The sequence below is a fragment of the Anas platyrhynchos genome, chromosome 5, assembly GCF_047663525.1.
Source record: "Anas platyrhynchos isolate ZD024472 breed Pekin duck chromosome 5, IASCAAS_PekinDuck_T2T, whole genome shotgun sequence".
Taxonomy (NCBI): Eukaryota; Metazoa; Chordata; class Aves; order Anseriformes; family Anatidae; genus Anas; species Anas platyrhynchos.
Genome location: NC_092591.1, coordinates 7479378 through 7501565, shown reverse-complemented (window position 1 = coordinate 7501565; position 22188 = coordinate 7479378). Strand labels below are relative to the sequence as shown.

The window sequence follows — 22188 nt, the reverse complement described above, 5'->3', positions numbered from 1 at the left end:
GCGTGGTGTGAAAAGTTTCTTGGATGATTACGATACAGATTTTATATGAAATTTCCAGGCAAGGATCTATTATTACTTCAGAAATTTAAATGGAAAAGCAGAGTTTTTTTTTTTTCAAGTAATCCCAAGAGGGCACATTTGGGAATCAAAAGGCCAAAACCTCCAGATCGTGTCTCAGTAAGTATATTCTGCAGTTGAATGCTTAATTCAGATCTGCTTTTTATGGAACATAAGTATTTCAAGGGAAAAAAAAAAAATGATTCTAATGCTCATGGTTATTAATGAAATGTCTCCTTCTGGCATTTACAATTTAAACCATGAAGGTCCCACTAGATTAACCTGACACGATGCATATCATGGACCATCAGATTTCAACCCGTATTCATCCAATAAACTGAAATGTAACTTCTGCTTGGCTAAAAAATGCTTTTCAGCAATACATCTAATCTCCAGCAGAAGACATAAAATGATGGAAAATCCTCAGCTTCTCTTGGGAATGCTTTCTGGTGGTTAACCATATAAAATGTGTGTCTTATTTCCTATTTGAATTTGTCTGGCTTTTGCCTCCAGCCACTGCTGCTTATTATGCCTTTCTTCAATAGATTAAAGAGCCCTTTAATATCCTGTACTTTCCCCCAGGAATGTTCTTATACACTACAATCAAGTCACCTCTCAATCCTTTTAGATAACTTTTAACAGCTTGAGCTCTTAAAGCCTCCCAGTGTAATGCATTTTCCCCAACCACCAGAACATTTTGCTTCAGTGTTTTGAGCTCTCTTATTTTCCAGTATTCTTCCTCAAAAAATGAAAACCAGAACCATATGCACTGTCCTGTGGATGGTGTTGGGGCCAAACAGGAGAAGTACAATAAGCATTGGTTTATTCCATTGTTTATACATCGATTAATGTTTTCTTTCTGCCACAGCATTGTACAGAAGAGCCCTTATTTATTTGCTTCTTTATCGTGACCCTTAAATCCTTCTCAGGGCTGTTACCTTCCCAGGGCTTAATCTTTTATCTGACAGTTACAGCCTTCACACCTGGTTCTTTAACAGACAGCTTTATGTTTGGCTGGGTTAAAGCTCACTAAGTTTGGATGGGACGCTCCTACCAACCATTCTGGCCATCATTATTTAGGACTCCACTAATCCTTGACCTGCATTTTTGCAGCAGCTCCCAGGCTGCTGCTACAGATTAGGGATCTGCTTGGGATCAGGCCACACACAGTTTACTGGCACAGCATTAACGAGGCAGCACAAAAGTTATTTTTCTCAATTTTTATGATCTCAAAGAAGCACAAAGTTATTTTTGCTATAAAACTGTGTAATTTGTCAGGTTCCTTCAACTTTTTATACATATAATCATTAAAGTTGGAAAAGACCTCCAAGGCCACGTGGTCCAAAGATATTATTATTTGAATTCCACACCCCATTTGAGTCATTATTTGAATTCCACACAGGAATTGTTTTGGTTGGGATTGCTGTTAGGCTAACCAGCCACTCATGTCGTGCTTTTACAGAAATGGCGTGAAGCAGCTCGTTTCCCACTTGTTTAACCTTGTGATTTTGAGGCAGAGTGCACTTGGGGTATCAAGGCAGGGCACAGAACTGTTGGGCAGTGGGGAGCAGTGGAGGTTAAGCTGAGGGAGATGGGCTCGGCATGGGCAGGAGGGAGGACAAACAACGAGCTTGTGGGGACCGCCATGGGCACAGCGCGGCCGCGCCCCACACTCGAGGCTGAAGCAGAGACTGAGGCACAGGCACGCCGCCCGCCGCCTCCCTCACCGCCCCTCCCTGATTGGCTCCCCTCCCCTTGTGGGCGGGAGCTTCGACCCACCGCGACCAATCCGCGCCGCGAGCAGCTTTGGCGGGGAGCTCCCCACCCGTGCCGCCTGGCGTTGCGCGCAGGCGCCGAGGGGGGCGGTGACGCCAGGCTGCGGGCGGGCAGCGAGCCTGAGGAGGGCGGCGGTGGTGGCGGTGGTGAGGGGGGTGCCCGGTGCCGGCCATGGCTGCGTGCCGCCGCCTGGCCGCGGGGCTGCGGGACCCGCAGAAGGTGGCCGCCTTCCAGCGGCTGTGCGGCGTGGAGGGGCCTGAGGCGGAGCAGCGAGCCGGGGGCCGGGGGCCGGTGGCTAACGGCGGCCCCGCGGGGCGAGCGGCGGGGAACAGCGGCGGCCCCCGGGGATGGCGGCGGCGGCCCCGTCGCAACTCCCTGTCAGGGGAGGAGGAGGAGGAGGGCGGCTGCCAGGAGTTCGCCACCCGCAGCCGGCTGCTGTACTACCTGTTCAGCCTGGGCACGGAGCTGGGCAACGAGCTCTTCTACATCCTCTTCTTCCCCTGCTGCATCTGGAACGTGGACGCGTGGCTGGGCCGGCGGCTGGTGATCGTCTGGGTGTGGGTGATGTACGTGGGGCAGTGCACCAAGGACGTGGTCCGCTGGCCGCGGCCCGCCTCGCCGCCCGTGGTGAAGCTGGAGGTGTTCTACAGCTCCGAGTACAGCATGCCCTCCACGCACGCCATGTCGGGCACCGCCATCCCCCTGGCGCTGCTGCTGCTCAGCTACGGCCGCTGGCAGGTACCGGCTGGGACCCCCCCCACACACACACCCTGGGGTGCCTGCACCCCTTGGGGGGGGGTTATGGAAAGGGTTGGGTGGGGGTGAAGTGTGAAATCCCGGCTCCTTGCCTCCGCACAATCACTGCTTCGTTTTCCTGGCATCACTCAGGTCCTAAGAGCAGTTGTAATGTTTCCCAGCAGTTCCACTATTTCAATGTTTCTGCCGTATTTCGGAGCAGCTCCGGTGTTTCTGTCCTCTGATCCTTACTCTGAGCGATCGCCTCGTCTTCCGAGCCCAAGTCTTGCTGCCAGCGAGCGCCTCGCTGTGCCCTAAAAATCAGCCCTAGGAACGTGCGCGCCTTTCTCGAGGTTTTCCAGGTTAGCTGTTGTAACGCTGGGTGGTTTGCATGCACGCCGTTTGCATAGGCATTGGATGGTTTTGCAGGCTTTTGGTCCTGCTGACTGAGAATGGGGAGGCAAGTCAGCATCTAAAGTTTTCTTTCTGATTTTTTTTTATTTTTATTTTTTTGCTTTGAGGCACTTCATAACCTGAATCAATTTGCCTTTTCTTTAACTCTTTTTTTTTTTTTTTTGGAGGGGGGGGAGTTAATTGCTCATAAACTGGAGATGCTTATTTTTGCTTTGAGGAGTACTCGTACTTTCAGGTGGTTTTGCAACTCTTAACGTGCCAAAAATTAGCAGGAGCCGATCTCTGAATCTTTTCAGAGCCTTCATTCAGCAAAATCTGGAGATGTCTGAGATGTCTATTGCAAGTTGAGTCAGTGTGTGTTAAGTTGCATTAACACAGAACATCTCATGTGTGCAGGCTGTGCTCTTGGTTCGGTGCTGGCTGCTTGCAGTACGGGCGACAACTCCAAAGAAAGCGCAACATGTACGTGGTTCTCCAAATCACGGCACCAATTCCAGTAGTAAATAGAGAGCGTTTTCCAGGCAACAAACATCAGGTTTTAGCATTCTGTGCGTAATAATTAACAAGTTAAGCAATAAGTCTACTTTTAAGCTGTTAATATTTACAAATTCTTATTATAATACCTGGCTATCTTAAGTCACATGTGTAACCTTTGCAGAGAACCCTTTTCTTAAGCTTTCTTATGCAGGAGCTGAGCCCTTATCTTCCAGTTACTATTAGCAGTCACCAGTTGTCTGCTGTTGTGGCGTGACACTTTGTGGCTTTATCTTTGTATATCGAATGGCTGCCTGAAAGGAAGGAAGGAGCTGAGGGTTGGACACAAAGTCACATTTGGCCTCTATTTATCAAAGCTTATGTATATATTTGTGTAAGGTGATACCATGTGCCCAAAAGGAAGCCCTTAGGGATTCATGTTCTTTGCTAGGAAAATCTGAAATCCTACTCTGCTGCATCTGTGCAGGCATCGGGTGTCACAACTTGTGGGAGTTCACAGAATAAATGTTTGGAGTTCTGTCACCGAGATGCTTAAGCTTACCATTGTTTTTTATGACTGACTGCAATCTGAATATTTGATTAGTGTTCTTGTTAGATGTGTGGGGCTGATGTCACCTAACGAATGAATGGGATTTTTTCTTGGCATGTAGGAAAGCTCATGGGGTAGTATCAGGCAGTTATTTTGCACACGCTGTCATGTGTACAAAGGACAGCCTGGTTTGATTGCTTTTGTATATCTGGCAAATTGACAGTGTTAAATAATAACTTTTTAATTTTTTAACTTAACTGGATTAAGTTTAACTGCAGTCTATGGAAATATTGTGCTAATTAACTAGATGCATTTTTAATGAATGCATGTTAAGAAATTATAAAAATTCAGCCTTGATGTTTTTCACTTAAAACCACTCTTAAGAAATCGGGGAGCAAACCAAGTCTTCAGATGAATTGATTTTTGTCTATGAAACAGATTTGAAAAACAACCTTTCTGAAACAAACTTCCACTACTTCAAAGCTTTCATCAAAACAAACAAACAAAAAACCAAGGCCTTTAAAAATAATTTCTAGTTATTAAAAGTTAACCTGTAGAATGTTGAATATCTTTCAGTATACCTCTAAAAAGAGCCAAGCTTCCATTTAGTGCTTCTGCTGTTCTCCATATTTCTCTTATTTTGAAAGGGAGTAGAATCTATGTGACAACCTTTGTGTCATACTGTTCTGGAAATGGGATTTAAAAAAAAGAATGAAACAACTGACATCCTGACTTCTTGGAAAGCTATTAACGATGAGAGAGGTTGTCACAGCTCTTTTATTAAATTGCAGCTATTTGCCAGCAGCTCCAAGTGGTGAGATTTAAACTTGTTGGTAGACGTTGGGGTACAGTTTTCCTGGATGTTCAGGCAAGCATTACTTGGACCCTGACTGCAGTAAATGAGTCCACATCTTAGCATTATTTGTTCAGAAAAATTGTAGTGGAATGAGACAGAGTGAAATAAGGAGATACGGCTGTAAGTCCATGCAGAGGTCTCCTGCTGGAGTAAAGGTAACTTTAATTGAGTTTGACAATTTAAGGTTTATAATAGACCAAAGAAAGCCACTGTCTAGAAGAGATTACTCAGATGAAAAGGGAATCACTTTCCTGTATAGCTTATTTGGAGCTTGCCTTCAGTAGGTTATGACTTCCTAGTATTGTGTAATTTTCTATCAAGTGCAGTCTGTGAGTCTTTCCCTTGAACAATATGGAGAACAAAGAAAATCTGCTCTTAATTTTGTAGCTGTGGCCCAAATTACCCATTTTAAAAACAACAATTTTGGTTTTCTTTTAACCTGTTGAATTAAGTTTGTGGTTTCCTATTTTTCAATGTCTGTCTAACCCTGTTACAATTCCATGCCTTTCACAAAGCATTTGGATGGATGTGGGGCTATACATAGTAAAACTAAAATGCTTCCTTATAAATGCAATTTTTCAGGTAAATTTTATCAGAAATACTATATTTTAAAGATGATTGTGATAATTTTTTTCTTAGAGATTTTGGACAAAAGGAATGTTCAATGCAAATGTGCTTTGGGATGAAAGTCAGATGTTAAGATAATTTTCATTATAGCTAACTGTTCTGTTCCTTGTAGAATGTAATTTTTCAGTTTCTCCTTGTGTTATAATCATTTGATTCTACTTGCATCATATGTTAAATATTTATTTTTTTTTAATTTCAGCAGGGAACACGACCTGTTTCAAAGACATTTCAGTAACCTCAAATTGCAAAGCTCAAGTCGAAAACGGACTAGAATTTATAAGCATTATAGACACTGATATTTTTCTTTCCATCTTTGAAGCTCTGATACCCTGAAATAAGAGGGCAAACACTTAAGACAGTGAGGTTTCAGATCTTGATATGATGTAGGAAACACTAAGCCTTTATCACACTGGGGACAACCTGCTTACTTTGAAATACTGACAGCTCGATGCAGGCTGGCTTATACGCTGTGCTGAGCAGGGAGGAAGAGGTGGTGTGAGGTGCTGCGTGTTATCTGCAAAATCTCCAAAAGCCTAAGTCTGAGGCTATTGGCAAAAGCCTTTTTTGTTTGTCTTTTAATTTTATTTGATGGCTTTGAACTGCTGCTCTCGAATAGACAACTTGTACTGTATTACAAACACTGCTTGGGTTCGGGTGGTACCTGAATGTGTCACAACCCTGCTGGTTTGTTTTCAGAGGAAAAAGGATCAGCCAGGGGGACAGAAAAGGCCCTGTTCTGCCCGATTTCCTGCGGTGCCCAGCCTGGCTGTGGCAGCAGCTGCTGGGCTGGGACAGTGATGGGTTCCCGAGCCCTGCCTTAATGAGCTGAGGCTCCCGCTGGAGGCTGCAGAACAAACCTCGTTAAGTTGATACTCACTCAGCAGGAGCCCGGAGCCTTGATTGATGAGCGGCTTGCCTCTGTAACTCCATTAACCAACCTCTGCGGAAAGGGCTTATCTCGGGTAGCAGCTGAAAGCATTGAATACGGCAGCATCGTCCTCCCTGTGTGCTGGCAAGCCAGTGTTTTATACAGAAATCCTGTCCACAATGACTCTTTCCACTCCACTGAGGATAATGGTGACCCTAACAAGCACTGCAGCTGAACTTCCAGTAGTCATCCATTCTGTAATTGTTTCTTTGACACACCTCAAAGTATTTTTGAGTTTTCATTTACTTTATGCTCTGATTTTTCATGCTCCTGATTGTGTTTGTAATGTGGTGCTGGGTCAAACACCCCTCCAGAAGTCTTTCATCTGCACCCTGACTTTTATCAACCAAAGCTGATTAATCTAGTAACACGAGATGGGTTTGACAGGATCTGCATTGGGATTTCAGAGTTCTGCATCATTATGATTGACCACTGCTAAGTTTTCCCTCTAGAATTGCCTGCCTGCACTCCAGTTTCTAAAGGGTAAATTCTGTCAGGTTCCCCTGGGCAGGGGGATTAATTAGCTGTTGGGGTTTGATGAACTCCCATCACAGCACTACTATAGCGGGAATTTTACAGCAAGCTGTATGCTTGTCTAATGAGTTTATTACACGGTTTGCTTAAAACAATCCAACAAAAACTCTTTTGACTTGAAAAGCATAGAAGAAGAGGTGATCTGAAAGCCCCAAATACCACAGTCAAGAGGCCATGAGAAAGAGCTGGGAATTTGAAGGGTCAGCGTTGGCATTGTGTGTTTGAGTTGTGAAGTCATATTTTGTAGGCTCTGTTACTGTTGTTAGCTTATTTGTAGGGGAAGCTGGAAAAAATGGTGTGTCTTATTTAATTCAGGTACTCTGACAAGTTTGATTATTCTGTGCAAGCAACCTATTAAAATCCCACTGGGGAATCTCTGCCGGGGCTACACACCGGCCTGTCCTATTGAACTGTGTTGATTGGCATTCAACACTTTCCAGTTTTGTATAAACAAATCGTTAATTTGCATGGAGCATCTTGGGGGACTATGCAAAAACAAGTACAGTAAGGTTAGAGGCCGAGTCCTTGGAGCAGAAGGGATTCAAAGGGAACACTTCACTTCTGAAGGTATTTTTTTCTTGGTGGATTGCACACGTGTAAAGCACGGCTCATACTTTGACATAAAGTCTGTGGGGTGAACTGAGAGAACTTCAGTTTGCAGGAAAACATTTCTAGGTTTTGAGGGCATAAAAAGAGGAAGCTCTTGATGATTCTTGCTGGGTGTGCCGAGGGAAGGACTGCTGTTTGATGGTTGCGAGGAGCAGCAGGAACAGGCTGCAGCTCCTGTTGCAACTCTTGATTTCTTTTCAGATGCATAGCAGAAAATCAAACCTTTAGCTCTCTGCAAGGCTGGTTTTGATATCTTTATATTGGGAATTAAAGAAGAGGCACGTATCCCTCAGATTTGTGCTTTTTTATGTTAAGGTTGGTCAGCAGAAGAAAGTAATAAATGTAGCTCAACCACTGTTATTTACCCCTTAACATCTTTTGAAGAGGCTATTTTTTGTCTTTATTTTTCCTAAAATGACTCATAAATGGTATTTCCTTTTCTTTTAAACACCATCTTCTCCCTTTTCTGCCTTCTCCAAAAAAAAATGATTATCACATGCTGTGTGTTTTGTACTCAGTTGGCCCAGCAGTGCCTTGGTCATCTTGTAAACATCGCTAACAGCTTCTGCATGGGCTGCTGCCCACACACAGCCCAAGCCTCTTGGTAAAGGCACGATGCTCTGAGTATTGCTGGGGTTCTTCCTGCTAACTGGCCCGCTGTAATTGTTTCAAGCTCAAGCTGAACTTCTGAGTTATTTATTACTCAATGATCTTTTCTAATCATAGTGCAGAACTCTGAAAATGTTTGGAACCTGTTGTGGACACCGAACATTTCTCGGGTACTGAATGCACTCCAGGGGTGTAAAAGAAATGAGCATCCTGAGCGTCGAACGAATCTTCTGTTATGAAAGAAGGAATTTTCTGACCGAGGTCAAAGCTTTTCAGATGGATTGTTTCCTTATGAGCATTTCTAAACAATGGTTGTTATTAAGACTCTTGGCATCAAGTCAGATCGAGAGGAGGGAGGACAGGCACTTCAGGGAAAAGCTTGCTCTGTGATCCAGTCAGATGCTTGCAAGTCCTCTTTAGAGGATGAGGTTGAAGAAAGTGGGAATTTCTCGCTTGAAAACATAAGGCTTGATGATCTGTCCCTCATTTTTACATATGAAGACTGGAACGCTTCCCCTTTAAAGAAACATATCAATTCAGCATTTGAAAGCCCAAACGACAATGACTGTATGTTCCTAATCTGTATGTTGCATTTCTATATCTACGATCTCTGCATTGCTGTCGATTCCATCTGCCTCTACTGCAGTTTGTAGCATGGTGTGCTACGTGCTTACGCATATTATCAAAGATTTATTCTGACCTTTGGGGAAAAATATTTGTGCAAGCTGGTTATCAGTGCTGTGATGTAATACGAAGTGTGGGTACTTTTCTCAAGGAGAAAAATACCAGATTAATGTTGGTTTTGAGTCAACGTGTGATTTTGAAGTTCAGACTGAGTACTATGTGAGTGCTTTTGTTACGATTTTCAAATCACAAGGCTTCTTACTGTAGAACAAAGAATGCCATATGCAGTTCAATAAATATTCCACATAGCTCAAAACTGTTGAGGTGGTGTGGAAGTGATGGAGATAGAATTAAGACCATCCCCAAAAAATTCTATCTGACTCAAAGTACCTGAAGTATGGTCAGGATTGAAGATGCGTCAATTCTGTTTTCAGAAGGAACAAGCAATGCCTTCTGCATAATAGTGATGACCTGGGAGAGAGGGTAGAGGTGAACTTGTCTGTCTGATGTTTTGTGCCCTTTGTGGGTCTCATGTGGCATGTGAGGAGCCATGGGACTAGAATTGCTGGAGGTTTGCAGTCTTGATTTAGGCTTTTTCATTTAAGTAAAAACTGTCAGAATATATATTATATACAGCTGTATAGACAAGATATGAGCTTATAACTCAGAAGTAATTAATAACTATTCCCATTTACAAATTTAGAAGCTATATTTTCCAGAATAAGACCCAAATAAGACAACTTTTTTTTTTTTAAAAAAGGGGTGGGTTTATTATTTTCTTCCATAACTACTTGAGATTGGTTTATATTAAAGCTTTCCTCTTAATCTTTCATACCCCAGCTATTTACAGTAGAAGACACAGTAAAAGTTGTTTTTTCTTTGAAGATTCATTTGTGACTGGGAGAGAAGCTTTGTGAAACATGGTTTCTTGCGAAGCAGGGCCGATAAGTGTTAGTACTTGTAAGGCATTATGCAAGTCGGTGGCGGATGGTGTTTGGGGGATTTCACATGCCTAGGCAGTGGGAGGTTGCAAATACCTACAGCCATGGTATAACAGCCATGGTGTAACCTGTGTGTGCATATATGCAAAATACAGCCAGGCAGTCATTTTCCAGATGCAACAGCACTTAGACAATGCTTGTTAGTACTTCAGTACCGTTTTATTTTCAGACAGTGATTTGGAAATAACTTCATAGCATAAGCTTTTTTTTTTTTTAAGGATTACGGTGATATCCCCTGTTGGTGTTACGACTTGGCACGCTGCTGAGCAGCTGTCTGGTGAGCTGCAAAGTGTGTGGGAGTGTTAATGTGCTCCTTTAGTCACCTGGTGTGCTCATCCCTTATGCTGAGGACAAAATTTGCGATTGCCTTATCACTGTGAGGCAGATCTCAAGCAGGAGCTACCGGTTTGGTGCTCGAGGAATTCTTGAACCCAGTTGCTTTGGTTGCTTTTAGGAGGCAGGAGCGAGCACCCAGGGGAGGCAGGGATTGGTGCTGTGCCTTGTAGCAGGGCGGTGGTTCAGCGTGGTTTCTGCTAGCACCTAAAGAGGTCAGTGAGCTTCGGAGCCCTGAAGCGTGCCTGTGGCTTTGTGATGCTCCCCAGGTGGGTTCTGAGCTTGTGGGAGGAAAACCGGAGCAGTTGGTTACGCAGGCTGTGCTGGGAGGTGTGGACGTAACACTGGCACAGACCAGGAGAGAGGAATGTTAAAACCTTCTGTAGGTTAAACATTATTCCTGTGCATTATGCACAGAGGTGGCTGTGTCTGAAGCTCCTGTGTATCAGTCTCTAAAGTAACTGTCCCTTGAGATAAACTACTCGTTGTCCAAGCATGCCAGTGGGGACCAAGAGAGGGAATGCTTAGCGTGGGAGTTAATCACAAAAAGCTGTTTAACTATTTCATTGTAGAATAGTATTCCAGAGCAAACTGAAATAATTAAAAATAGCAAATCAGAACGTGCCTAATGCTGCAAACACACTCGTGGGCCGGTCATATGAACTCTATCCCAGTCAGAGTCATCTGTCTCTGCTACAGTTAAAAATTCTTCTGCACTTCAGAGTGTGTGAATCAGTGCAAAATGTATCTTTGGCTTTTTATTTGGGATGTGATAGGGAAGGTTTTGAGCTCTTGGATACAGATGCTTTGGTGCAGAGGTACTGAGCTGGTGACTGGTTTCGGATGTTTTAATGGATATCTGTTCTCAATAACGTTTAAAAAAGAAATAGTGTGAAAACTCTTTCCAAAGTGTTCTTCAAAGTAGGAGTTTCTATTCGTAACAGCCTGCCTAGGACTCCTCACGCATGCCTTTTCCTTTATGCTCCTTTTTAGGCTGTTGCTGTTCAGCTGCTCCAACATCTTCTCCCCCACAATCCAAACTTATCCCAGTATCGTTCCTGCTGCAGCCTGCTGATCCTGGCACTTCCTTCATCTTCCTGTCAAAGCTCCAGCTTCTGAGCTCATTCCTTCATCGTTTCAGCTAAGAATAAATTATTAGGGATATAATTTTATTCAGTTACAGTTTCTAGACAATTGCTGTAGCAGAAACATACTGCTCCATGAATTAGTGTAGAGCAGGTGCAACACGATTGTGAGCTGGGCACTTAGAACAGATTTTAATGTGAAATGTGAGTTTGAGAGATTTTTTCTTTTTGGTTTGTCGTATTAACATGATCCTGGAAATGAGAATTCAAACAATAATGGAATAATACAGAAGGCTGGTAATACTTTCTCAAACCTTTTGTTGAAAGACTGATTTAGAAGCTTGTTAACTCTGTTACAAGCCTTCACAAAGGATGACTTTCTCCAAGTAAATTAAAGATCTTTTTCTCTAATGTGGTGGATATTCCACCTTTCAGCTTGCCCATAAAAGCAGCGAGGGAAAAGGCAAGAAAATTGCCTGTCATTTGCAAGTCTTTTTTATTCTGACATTCAAGTATATCCAGCCTACTTGTTTAAATTGTGAGTAATAAAAAGTTTATCTTGATATGCTTTTGTGTAGGAAGTGAAACAATTTTGGAAATGTCATTTTTTTGCCTTATGACCTCTTTTACAGAACTAAAATATGTTTTTTAAAACTGAAAAAGGAAGTTGTATCCTGTCTTGTACAACATCTTGCAATACAGTAGTGGGGAAGTATTTCTTATCGTGGTGTAAGATGTGAAGTTAGTACAGTACATTTTATCCCAAAACCTATAAAAGTTAGCAGAAAGTGTAGGAACTTAGTATATGATGTACAAAGTAAATTGTTTGTTGCCAGTTAAGAGTCCTTATAATATCTTCTTCTACCAGAAGGTGCTGGAAAAAATTATATGATGTTTTTGATAAATTTTTTAGACCAGCCATGTTAATTAATAAGGCTTTATAGAGATCAAAGAGGAGAACTATTCTAGGAGTTTCACACTGATGCTCAGAGACTGAGTCAAGGATTGCAGAACATCTAAAACAATCTGTAGGGAATCAAACTCATCAATAAATTATTACAATTTTTTTCTTCTCAGGAGGAAGGTAGAACTGCTAGATTTTGCCTGGACAGCAGTTGACGGTACTAGCATTTTACGCAGCTGCTTCACCCAGAGTTTATAACACAAGGGTTGCCCCTGGCTATGTTCCCTGTTTAGGATACCATAGCACAGCAAGACTGTTAGAGATCTATCAACTTGTTACTGCTTTGTCTGGTAAAAAAAAAAAAAATAATAATAAAATAAAAAAATGAAGAACATCCTGAAATTCATATAGCCTGAATGCAAAGGAAGAGGACAAGGAAAAAATGGAATAAGTTTGACTTTACAAAGTTTTGACTTTATCAGTAAGTCTGCTTTTTATAGGCTTGGGTAGGCTAGGGCAAGAAAAAGGGTAAGCAGAAGTTGCAGTAATTGGTTGTTGCTAAGTTCCTTTTGTGGGGTTAACCATGGAATTTTTATAGAGTGAACTTTTTCTCCAAATTCTAATACAATCTTTCATTTTTTTTTTCCTACCAGTACCCCCTTATATTTGGACTGATCCTTGCATTCTGCTGGTGTTTATTGGTTTGCTGTAGTCGAATTTATATGGGAATGCATTCAATTTTGGTAAGATACCCTAAATTTTTATTTCAACTATTTCTGATAATTTCTGGTTTCATAAACTTCCATTGCTTTTTCAATATATTTTTTTACAGTACAATAATCGCATCTAGCTTTATGTATTTTAGAATATGCTGTAATATAAGGTACAGGATAGGTACACAGGATGTATAGGGTACGTACAGGAACAGAATACTTGTATTTCCTTAGCAGAGAGCATCCACTACAATGCGATCTGCAATGTGTACTTGCTTTTTGTAGGCCATCCTTACCATGCAGCAATCCTGTATTAACAGGAATGAAGCATCCAGACACATTTAGCTGTATTTCTTAGCTTCCCCTCAAATAACTGGGTACTTGATGTCAGCAATTTGGGTCAATTTTCTAGCAGCTCACTGCATTATTATTTCCTTGTTTCTGTAACCGTTGTTATTTTTTAAACTTGGGATCAATACAAATAATGATGTTAATACCCAGATGCAGTACCTGGGTAGCTGATTTGCTGATTTCTGTACAAGGTCTTCTAGATGATGGTACTGCTCAAAAGTCTCAGTCTGTCATAAGAAGTGACAGCTAAATGAAACAAAAATGTAAACAAATGCATTATAAAGATTTACAGTAATGTGTACTTAAGAACCTTAAAGATTCTTAAATCTTTTTAGAAAACTGTTGATTTATGGTTGCAGTATTTTAAGATTGCATTTGCTCTTGTTGGCAAGAAAGAAAGGTACGTTGAACTATATTGAAATGGTCTCAGTGATGTTTTACAAAAAAGGCAGTATCACTGAGCAGAAATAATTTTTGCAGGGTAATGGAGTGGCTGTTAATGTACTCTCAGATTTCATGTCAGCTACTCAAAGCATGTGCTAGTGTTTTATTTGCCAAAGTTTCAAAAGAAACAAATAACATAGCTGTCATCCTTGAAAAACAAAATTATCTATTAAAAAGGATTTAAAAATACATATGTGAATGCATGTAATACACAAATGGGAGAAACAAGAATGCTACTAAATGGTGATCTGAAATACCACTAGTACAGATGGCTAAAGAAGTTTTTGAAGAATGACGGGGACCCCTCCTGCCAGCCCAGGCTGCTCCCAGCCCCATCCAGCCTGGCCTTGGGCACTGCCAGGGATGCGGCAGCCACATCCCTGTGGATTAAAATAAGGCAGCTGGAGAAAAAGCTGAATGATTTATTTGCATTAGCGATTAGGAGGCTTCCTGAGTCAGAACCATTTGAATGGAAGACAATTGTGATGAACTGTTTCTAAAACTGACAACAGATAATGCCTTAGAACCAAGTCATACAAGAAATAGCTGTGAATCACATAGATACGGTTTTTCAGAGCTCTAAAATCTCGGTAGCATTTGAGTGAATTCCATTAATTTTCTAACTTATATAAATGAACTGTGTTGCCTAAGTTTGGGGCAAAGGTGGCAAATACAGCAGAATGCTATTGTGATCAATTTTGAAATGAGCAAGTCTGACTTTTGCATCAGTCAAATTGTATGAGAGCTTTTCTCAGGCATTTAATTAGTGGAAGTGAATAAAAATGATTAATTAAAGACAGCAATACAAATACTGCTGATGAAGTCACACCCAGCTCATGGAGAAGTTGATATTCATGTGAATAAAGGTGATCTGGTCTCTAGTGCTTGGATTTCTAACAAACTTCTTAAAGGTGACAACGTTTGTGGATAGTGTGCAACCAAGTGATTGATTAGCAGTGGTTGAAACTTAATGATAAGCTGAAAAAGTATTAGAGGAACCTTTTCATTAAGAACAGCCACTTTTAAAAGATGATAATAAAACCCAAACTTTGTTTCAAACTTTTCTCACCAACTGTGAGAAGCCGCAGAAGTTCCCCCCTCCCTCCTCTGCTTTAATCGTTGTACCCCTGGAGCCGGTCCTTTTCAGTGTTTGTTCTGAAACTGGAGTTGTGTGGAGTCTCAGCTGCCCTAATGCCTAGCTGCAGCAGTCCTCTGCTGCCTCACCAGTTTTTGGTGCCAGCCCCCTTTCTGTTGGCCCCAGGCACTTAGGTCTGGCGTGGAGATTTTCAGCAAACTTAAGTTGGCAGAAGCCATTTAGCTGGGCTGGCTTTGTGCCGACTGTAGGCTGGAATGCCCCAGTCCTGGATAAAGGCTGTTGTAGCCAGCAGATAGGTAGGTCTACAATGTCATTTGATCATGATGCAGATGTCCTGTTCATAGTTGACCAAATATAATTGCTTACCTTAACATAAAAAAAGAAGAAAGTCTTGCGTAGTGAATGTGAAAATGTGAAAAGACGGGAATTTGCAAGTAGATTTTAGCAACAGAGCAGCTAGGCTTGTCTCCATATTACTGTAACTTCTTTTTTGAAATAGTTGTTACACTGAAAACATCTTTGTCTCTCCTCACAGGATGTTATTGCTGGATTTCTGTATGCTATTCTCATCCTGATTGTCTTCCACCCAGTTGTGGACCTGATCGATAACTTCAATTTAACTTACAAGTATGCACCTTTAATTATCATCAGTCTCCACTTAGCCCTGGGCATCTTCTCTTTCACTCTGGACACGTGGAGCACATCGCGAGGAGACACGGCTCAGATACTGGGCTGTGGTGCTGGAGTAGCCTGTGGCTCTCATGTGAACTACCTGATGGGCATAGACCTAGATCCTCCTCCCGACACGCTTCCTTTATCTCTTTCCTCTCTCACCGTGACTGTGTTTGGAAAAGCCATACTGCGGTTACTGATTGGAGTAATAATCCTGCTACTAACAAAAGTAGCAATGAAAAAAGCTACCATCCCACTGGCGTGTAAAATATTTCGCATACCGCTCGATGATGTGCGGAAAGCGAGACAGCGCATGGAAGTCGAGCTTCCCTATCGCTATATTACGTATGGAATGGTTGGCTTCTCCCTCGTGTTCGTTGTTCCTCGCCTCTTCAGTTTCATGGGTCTTTCTTGATGCAGATCCATCACTTGAAAAAGGAAGAAGAGAGCTGGTTGCTGTCTGAAGAGGTGCACTAGTTTGCCAAGGGAAGGCCGGTGAGCTTGGCTTTCGGCAGAGTCTTCGCTTTAACAGCAATACCTAGCAGGCAAAGCATTTAAAGGACATTGCACATCTCCGGTGGGGTATGGGGCTGGGGGTCAAGTACAGTTCCTGAGAAGTGCTGAACTCTGTAAATGCTATGTCTGGCCTTATTGCTGTAACCAAGTCTGCGTGTTTGTGTGCGGGATGCAGTGAATGTACCTGGCATGTCTGTCATACTGTACCTGTATACACTGACAGGTATGTCTAAGCAGAAAGCTCCCCTTATGGTTTGTTTTCTATTTCAGAGGAACTTATTCAAGTTGTTGGACTATACACTGCCAAATTTGTTTCCCTCAATTATTACCTGAAGCCCTGCCTCATGATATTTCAGCTAATTGGCGTTTTAATGGACCAAACTTGTAATGAGGTCAAATTTTTAAGAAAGAAAAACAAAAAAAAAAAAAGCTTTTTTCTTTAACCTCCCATGCAGAGTACACTGTCTGGATTGGCATTGGTGATAGATAGAGAATGTATGATTCAGGTACTGTATCTTATGGGTTAACGACTGTGCCTTTCTGTTGTTAAATTAAGAAATGCCATATATACTGTGATGTAAAAAGACTAACATTGTTTAAAACCATACGTAATTAGGCAGATACTTCTTAAATGTTAAACTGTCCATGTTGCTGGCATGGTTCAAGTTAACTGGAACATTCACAGTTCAGCCTGTTTGAAATTGCATAAATTAAATGACCCAAGAATTGTGCTCTTGAGCTCAGGAGGTTGTAAATGGACAATAACCTGTTTGTAGGTATTTTTAATGTGTATTGTAAGTTCCTGGAAGAGGATATATTTTTCTGGAGATTTTTACAATGGAGAGATGTTCAAAATTAATTATCTAAAAATATAAACAAAAAATACCCCCTTCTATTAAGAAGTGGACCTTGCATACTATTCCAAACTGATTGAGAAGGACCATTGTTTTTAGAATGTACTTAGAAAATCTTTATCCTTGGAAAAAATGTGTATTTTTATTCATTAACATACTGTATTAAAGGTGGTAATCCCTTTTACCCATTTTAGCTGTAAGATAATACAATGATCAAAGTAAATTTTTAAGCATTCTGATAGGTAGGTACGAGCACTAAGAAGACACTATGGTCAATGCATAAATGGCTTCTGCATATGTAGGTCTTGAATTGTTACGCACTTTTCAACTTTTCATGATCTTTTTTTCCAGTGATGAGTATAGCATGCAACGTTTGAACTGTAACTTCACGTTCTTCTTTTCTCATTTTGTCTATTTTACTGTTACCTAATATGTTACCAGGAACTGTTGTGTTACAGGAAGAGGTATTTAACTGTCTGGCCAGACAATAATTACTTTTGTTTTTGTATCAGTGCATTTTCTTTTTTTTTCCCCAGGAAAAAAACAAACAAAAAAATAATTTGGGTAGGAAGTATAGAGAATAATATAGTTAGAATACAAAACTTAGGTTTTCTTACAAAATATTTGGAATTAAAAGGTTTTTTTTTCTGTTGGAAATATGAGCTCCAAAATATTAATTTGTAAATTAAAAAAATAACTTCCCATTCATGTCTTTTCTCAAGCAAAGTTATTGTACACTCCTATTAGATGATGTGAAAATCTGACTTTGTGATGTGCATTCAGAATACACTGCTATGAATGTATTCAGAAGAACTGAAGTGAGTTAAACACCTTTTATAGTTAAAAAGATCTTACATTGTAGAAAAAAAATTACAACTAGAAATATGCACTGAAACAAGCTAGCTATTTTCTGTCTGTTCCTTTATTGCAGTTTTATGCTGAATGTGTAGTAAAAGATAAATTCATTTTCAATTTTTTGAGGGAGGGATTTCCACTGGTTTGGCTTTGTGCACTAAGGTAGCTGTTGAATAAATAGCTGGGAGGAATGTACACAAAATGCCTTATGTTTATAGCCCTGAGCAAGTGTTTGTAGTTCCAATTACATTAGTCTGAAGCCTGATAAAAGCGATGGGATGATTTTCTCTGAAATTTAGGGCATACTAAATATCTGAGCTTCACGTTTTATAGTGAAGAATGTATAAACTGTAGCACAAAAAGAATGGGTCAACAAATCTTTTTTTTTTTTAAGGTACGTATTTGATTTCTAAGAACTTCAAGTTTACAGAATTAGTGTGTTCTTAAATGTGTCTTCTCTAGCTGTGCTTGCTCTGTTGTACTATTAATGGAAAAGAAATCCTATTGTGGAAAATGTAGAATGGGTGGGAAAAAGTAGGTAGGGCTTTCACCAGGTTCAGGAAAATTGCACTGTAGCTTATTCTGCTGTTACTCAAATATATAATATTTTATATTTTTATACATTACATTGGGTAACTTCAAAATGTCATGCTTTGTGTACCACATTGTTTAGTCTGCAGGAAATATATATCAGAATGTTGGTTTCTCCAGCACCTTTACATCCCTACTACTTCGCTGTAGTTTACGTGAATAACTTTTACTATACTATTTTCATGTTTTATAAAGGACTTGGCTCAAAAGGGCAGTTCAGCACAAAATATCATGCAATGTGAATTACTGTTACAGAGTAAAGAATTGTAAAAATAGAACAACTTAAAAAATATATTTATTTTAATAAATTTTTTGTTAATAAGATTTCTCCAAATTAGTCAAAACAGGTAAAACTAGAGCACTTTTTCCCTAAGCTATTGCTAGAGTTGGACATGAAAAAATGTTTCCAGTGTGAGCATCAGCTGCTGCCAAATTATTTATAACTAAATTATAACTAAATTTAACATAGCTTTAAAAATGTAGTTAGATGTCTTTTCAGAACGATAATAAACTTAAAACCTCTCATGAAGTGGTGCAAAAACATTATTCATGTCACAGTAAACTTTGTTAATTGCAGTTCATAAAGTCCTGAAGGTAGGAATACCCTGTTACTGAAGTAGATAGGGATACACACTTACTACAAAAAGATACGAGAGATTTGTTTTAGGTAATTACTGTGTGAAATACAAAACTGAAACTAACATTAGAATAGAGTGTAATTTGGCAATAAATTCTGTTTTCCAAGAGGCTGAAGAGACAGGAATTTAGTCTCATACTGACTTAAGCATGAGAGAGCCTTTTTTCCTGACCTGGCCCTGAAATAGACTAACACAGGCATTGCATCTTGGGTTAAGTTCTGCGGTCTAGTCTTATGAAAAAAAGTTTCATGTTTACAGTAAAGCTCTTGCTTTTGCTTCCCATTCTGTGAACTGGGGTTGAAGTATCTTCCATGTCATCCATGTGAAGCCCTTCAGCCTCTGATCACATTTGCCTTATCCCTTATCTTGCAAATTAAAAAAAAAAAAGTAATTTGGCAAGCCAAAGGGAGTGTGTTGTTTTTTGTTTTTGTTTTTTTAAAGAAACTTTTTTCTTAAGATTATATACAGCTTTTCTCGGGGTGGAGGGACAGACACCAACTAGAAAAATGCATTTCTTTAAAAATGGTATCTTTAAATGTGATGTGCAGTTTTGTTTTCTACCAGAACAGTGTTAGATTGTCTGGATTTTAAAAGCTGGCATGTTTTCCTTTGCTACTAGATTTTACTATGCTTTCACTGCGTTTTTTACACATTTCTTGCTTATTTCCCAGGAAGTGTCCTGAGCTTCTTGTAAGCAATTGCTACTTATGTGAAGATTGTTGGTTTGAACTTGTAAATACTTAAGGGCTGTTAGTGGCTGTTAGCTGCTCAGATACATAAAACAAACCTTGCATGCTGTAAGTAAATACATCTGCTGTGTTAAAAGTTGCTTCTATTTCAGCACTTCTTTTTCTAAGTACAAAAGAAGGGAAATTGACATGCAATATATAAAATATTTAATACTTCAAGTGAATGAGGGGGGCACTGCTGTCTAACCCCTGTTAACTTTGCTGGGAGTTCTGCACCTAGTTCCTTATTTCATTGAGAGTGAACCCTGAAGGTCATGTCTGCAGTCTGATGTGCATCCATGAAACAGCGTGCGTTAAGTGACTTACTTCGTAAGGGACTGTTCTTTTTAAAATCACTTAGCCCAGTTTTTACAGGACTTTTAAAGGGCTTACCTTGGAAGATGTTCCTTAGCCGCTGGAACTGCTTGTACATTTGCAGTGGATTGATTCTTTTTCCTCTGTACCATAGTGGTGCTGAATACTGAGATCACTGAATGTTAGTAGATGAAACGTTGCCAGGAGAGTTGATTCTTGGGGGATTCATTTTCTGTAACTGTTTGCGCTGTTTTCCTTAAATGCAGAATGTTTCTGGGTTATACAACTTACTGCTATATTCGACAAATGATTTAGAGGAAACTTCGACTTCTTATGTGGGAGGAATTCTCATTGAATGACTTCATGCCAGGACTTTATTCTAGTGTAAAGCTTAAGTGGCATTTTTTTGTTTCTGCAAAAAATATACAAGCCTGTTTAAAACTTACTGTAAATACTGTCTTTGTCAAATGGATTAGTTGGGTCACTGGGTTGTTTTCTTTCTGTAATCCTTGTGAAACAAGGGCAAACAAACCTTAATTTGGAAACAAAGGTGTCATGGCAGAGAGGATATTGGTTTTTAGGTGTTCTCTAATTCTAACCGCATGCTGGAGTTGAAACAAATTTACTGTGCATTAGAAAAATGTGTTTTGTGCTTAGTTCTGCACCTGAAATAATTTGCATGTTACTAAGTGTCCATTTAACAGAATGAAGGGGTACAGAGGAGAATACCTTACCTTAAAGTGATTGGTAAGTGTAAATAATACGCCCTATCAATCTAGACTAAACTTTGTGACTAAATTAGTCACTGAGCTTTTTTTCTGACAAATTTATTTTGTTTGGAAGTCAAGGCTGATATGCCAGAAATGAAAATGAGTTTTAAGACAGACATTTGAAATACTGTAACTGAAAAAGGAGAATTTAGTAACTGGTAGCTTTAAAAGTAAGAGCAAAGACTGAGGGGGATTTTGTATTAAACTTAATGCACTTAAAATTATGCCAAAATTTGGCCTATACTTGATTTATATGAAATCTGTAATACAATATAGATATATATATAAAATATAGTGCATACTGCTGTTTAGTTTTTTAAAAACATATGCATATATTTTTCTTGTTACTGCATTCCCTGTTAAAAGCAAATATCTAGAAAATATAAAAGAGCTTTGTCTGTATTAGGTGAGGCTATATGTTGATAGTATTTTGGGAAATAGTGCGGTTGTAACCCCCCAGTCTCTCAACCTCTTGGAGAACTTGTAGTTCAAACAAACAAATGCTTTCAAGTGCAAGCCCTGATTTTGGTTGAGGATCATATAGTGATTGCTGTATAATAGAATACAACTGATGTGTAAAAGTTAATACATTAGAATGTTTTTGTTATCGTTAATGATTTTTTGTATTTGTACACTTTATGCGGTTGTCAACTAATATTTAAACTTGTATTTGCTAGTAACTGAAGTGTCTAACTTCATCTGCAATGAGCGTAATAAACTACTGTTGGATTCAGATGCCTTCCGTTGTCTTTATTCCTAACAGTGCTGAGGTGTATGTGGTTGGATTCATATCATGAATGTGAAACACTGACCACAAGAAAACGTGCCTCATGTTATCACAGCAATAATTGTTAGAACAATACTGTCTCTTAAGATCCAGCTTTAGATGCAAAAATTGAGGAAAAAGAATGAAGAAATATCAGAATGTCTTGAATTTGGGGCTGCTTAGTTTCATATTCTAGGTAATAAAGCTATTGTTCATATTGTATAGAAAGATTTAAGTTGCACATTTCCATAACTTTTTCTAGTTGTTGCACACTGATAAACGAATATAGAAACGTTCTTATTCGTAGTGACAAAAAATTTGTTTTCCATGAGAGTTCCTGTTGTGTGGAAGAAGAAAAACCTTCACAAGTTCTGGAAATACAGAAGTCTGGGTTTCCAGTGGGTATATAGTGGGTACTTTGTCTTAAGCCGCAGTTGTAGCTTAATGAGATAGCTGAGTTCTTATTTGAAATCAGCATCCTTGTGGAAAACAACCATGAGTTTGTATCCTGTTCGTCCACCTTCTAGTAACTCGCCTTGCTAATATGCTTTGAGAAGCAGCCAGCTGTAGGTATTTTTAATAGACTAGTAGTGAATACCTACAGATGTTCACAGAATGCATGTAGGCAGCATGTTAACGTGAGCTGTGATTCCATAGTAAACAAGTTAATTTCAGAATAGTGTTAATTTCTAATACTTAATTTTGCATTACTGTGGTCCCAAGATGCTGTAACCGCTATGTAATACATAAACGCTGTGAAATA

General features: G+C 39.9%; 1 protein-coding gene across 1 annotated transcript; it reads left to right on the top strand.

Annotated features, from left to right (window-relative positions):
* The first annotated feature begins 1896 nt into the window (after positions 1–1896).
* Positions 1897–21392, top strand: SGPP1 (sphingosine-1-phosphate phosphatase 1). Its single transcript, XM_005022680.5, has 3 exons — positions 1897–2571; positions 12770–12859; positions 15256–21392. The coding sequence occupies exons 1-3, from the start codon at positions 2005–2007 to the stop codon at positions 15805–15807; spliced, it is 1209 nt and encodes a 402-aa protein (XP_005022737.4). The 5' UTR covers positions 1897–2004; the 3' UTR covers positions 15808–21392.
* Positions 21393–22188: the final 796 nt, after the last annotated feature.

Excerpts from the sequence above, each read along its gene's own strand:
- SGPP1 (XM_005022680.5), top strand. The coding sequence starts at position 2,005 with ATGGCTGCGTGCCGCCGCCTGGCCGCGGGGCTGCGGGACCCGCAGAAG. Across the intron at positions 2,572-12,769 it reads TCAGCTACGGCCGCTGGCAG|TACCCCCTTATATTTGGACT; the intron begins GTACCGGCTGGG and ends TTTTCCTACCAG. Across the intron at positions 12,860-15,255 it reads TGGGAATGCATTCAATTTTG|GATGTTATTGCTGGATTTCT; the intron begins GTAAGATACCCT and ends CTCTCCTCACAG.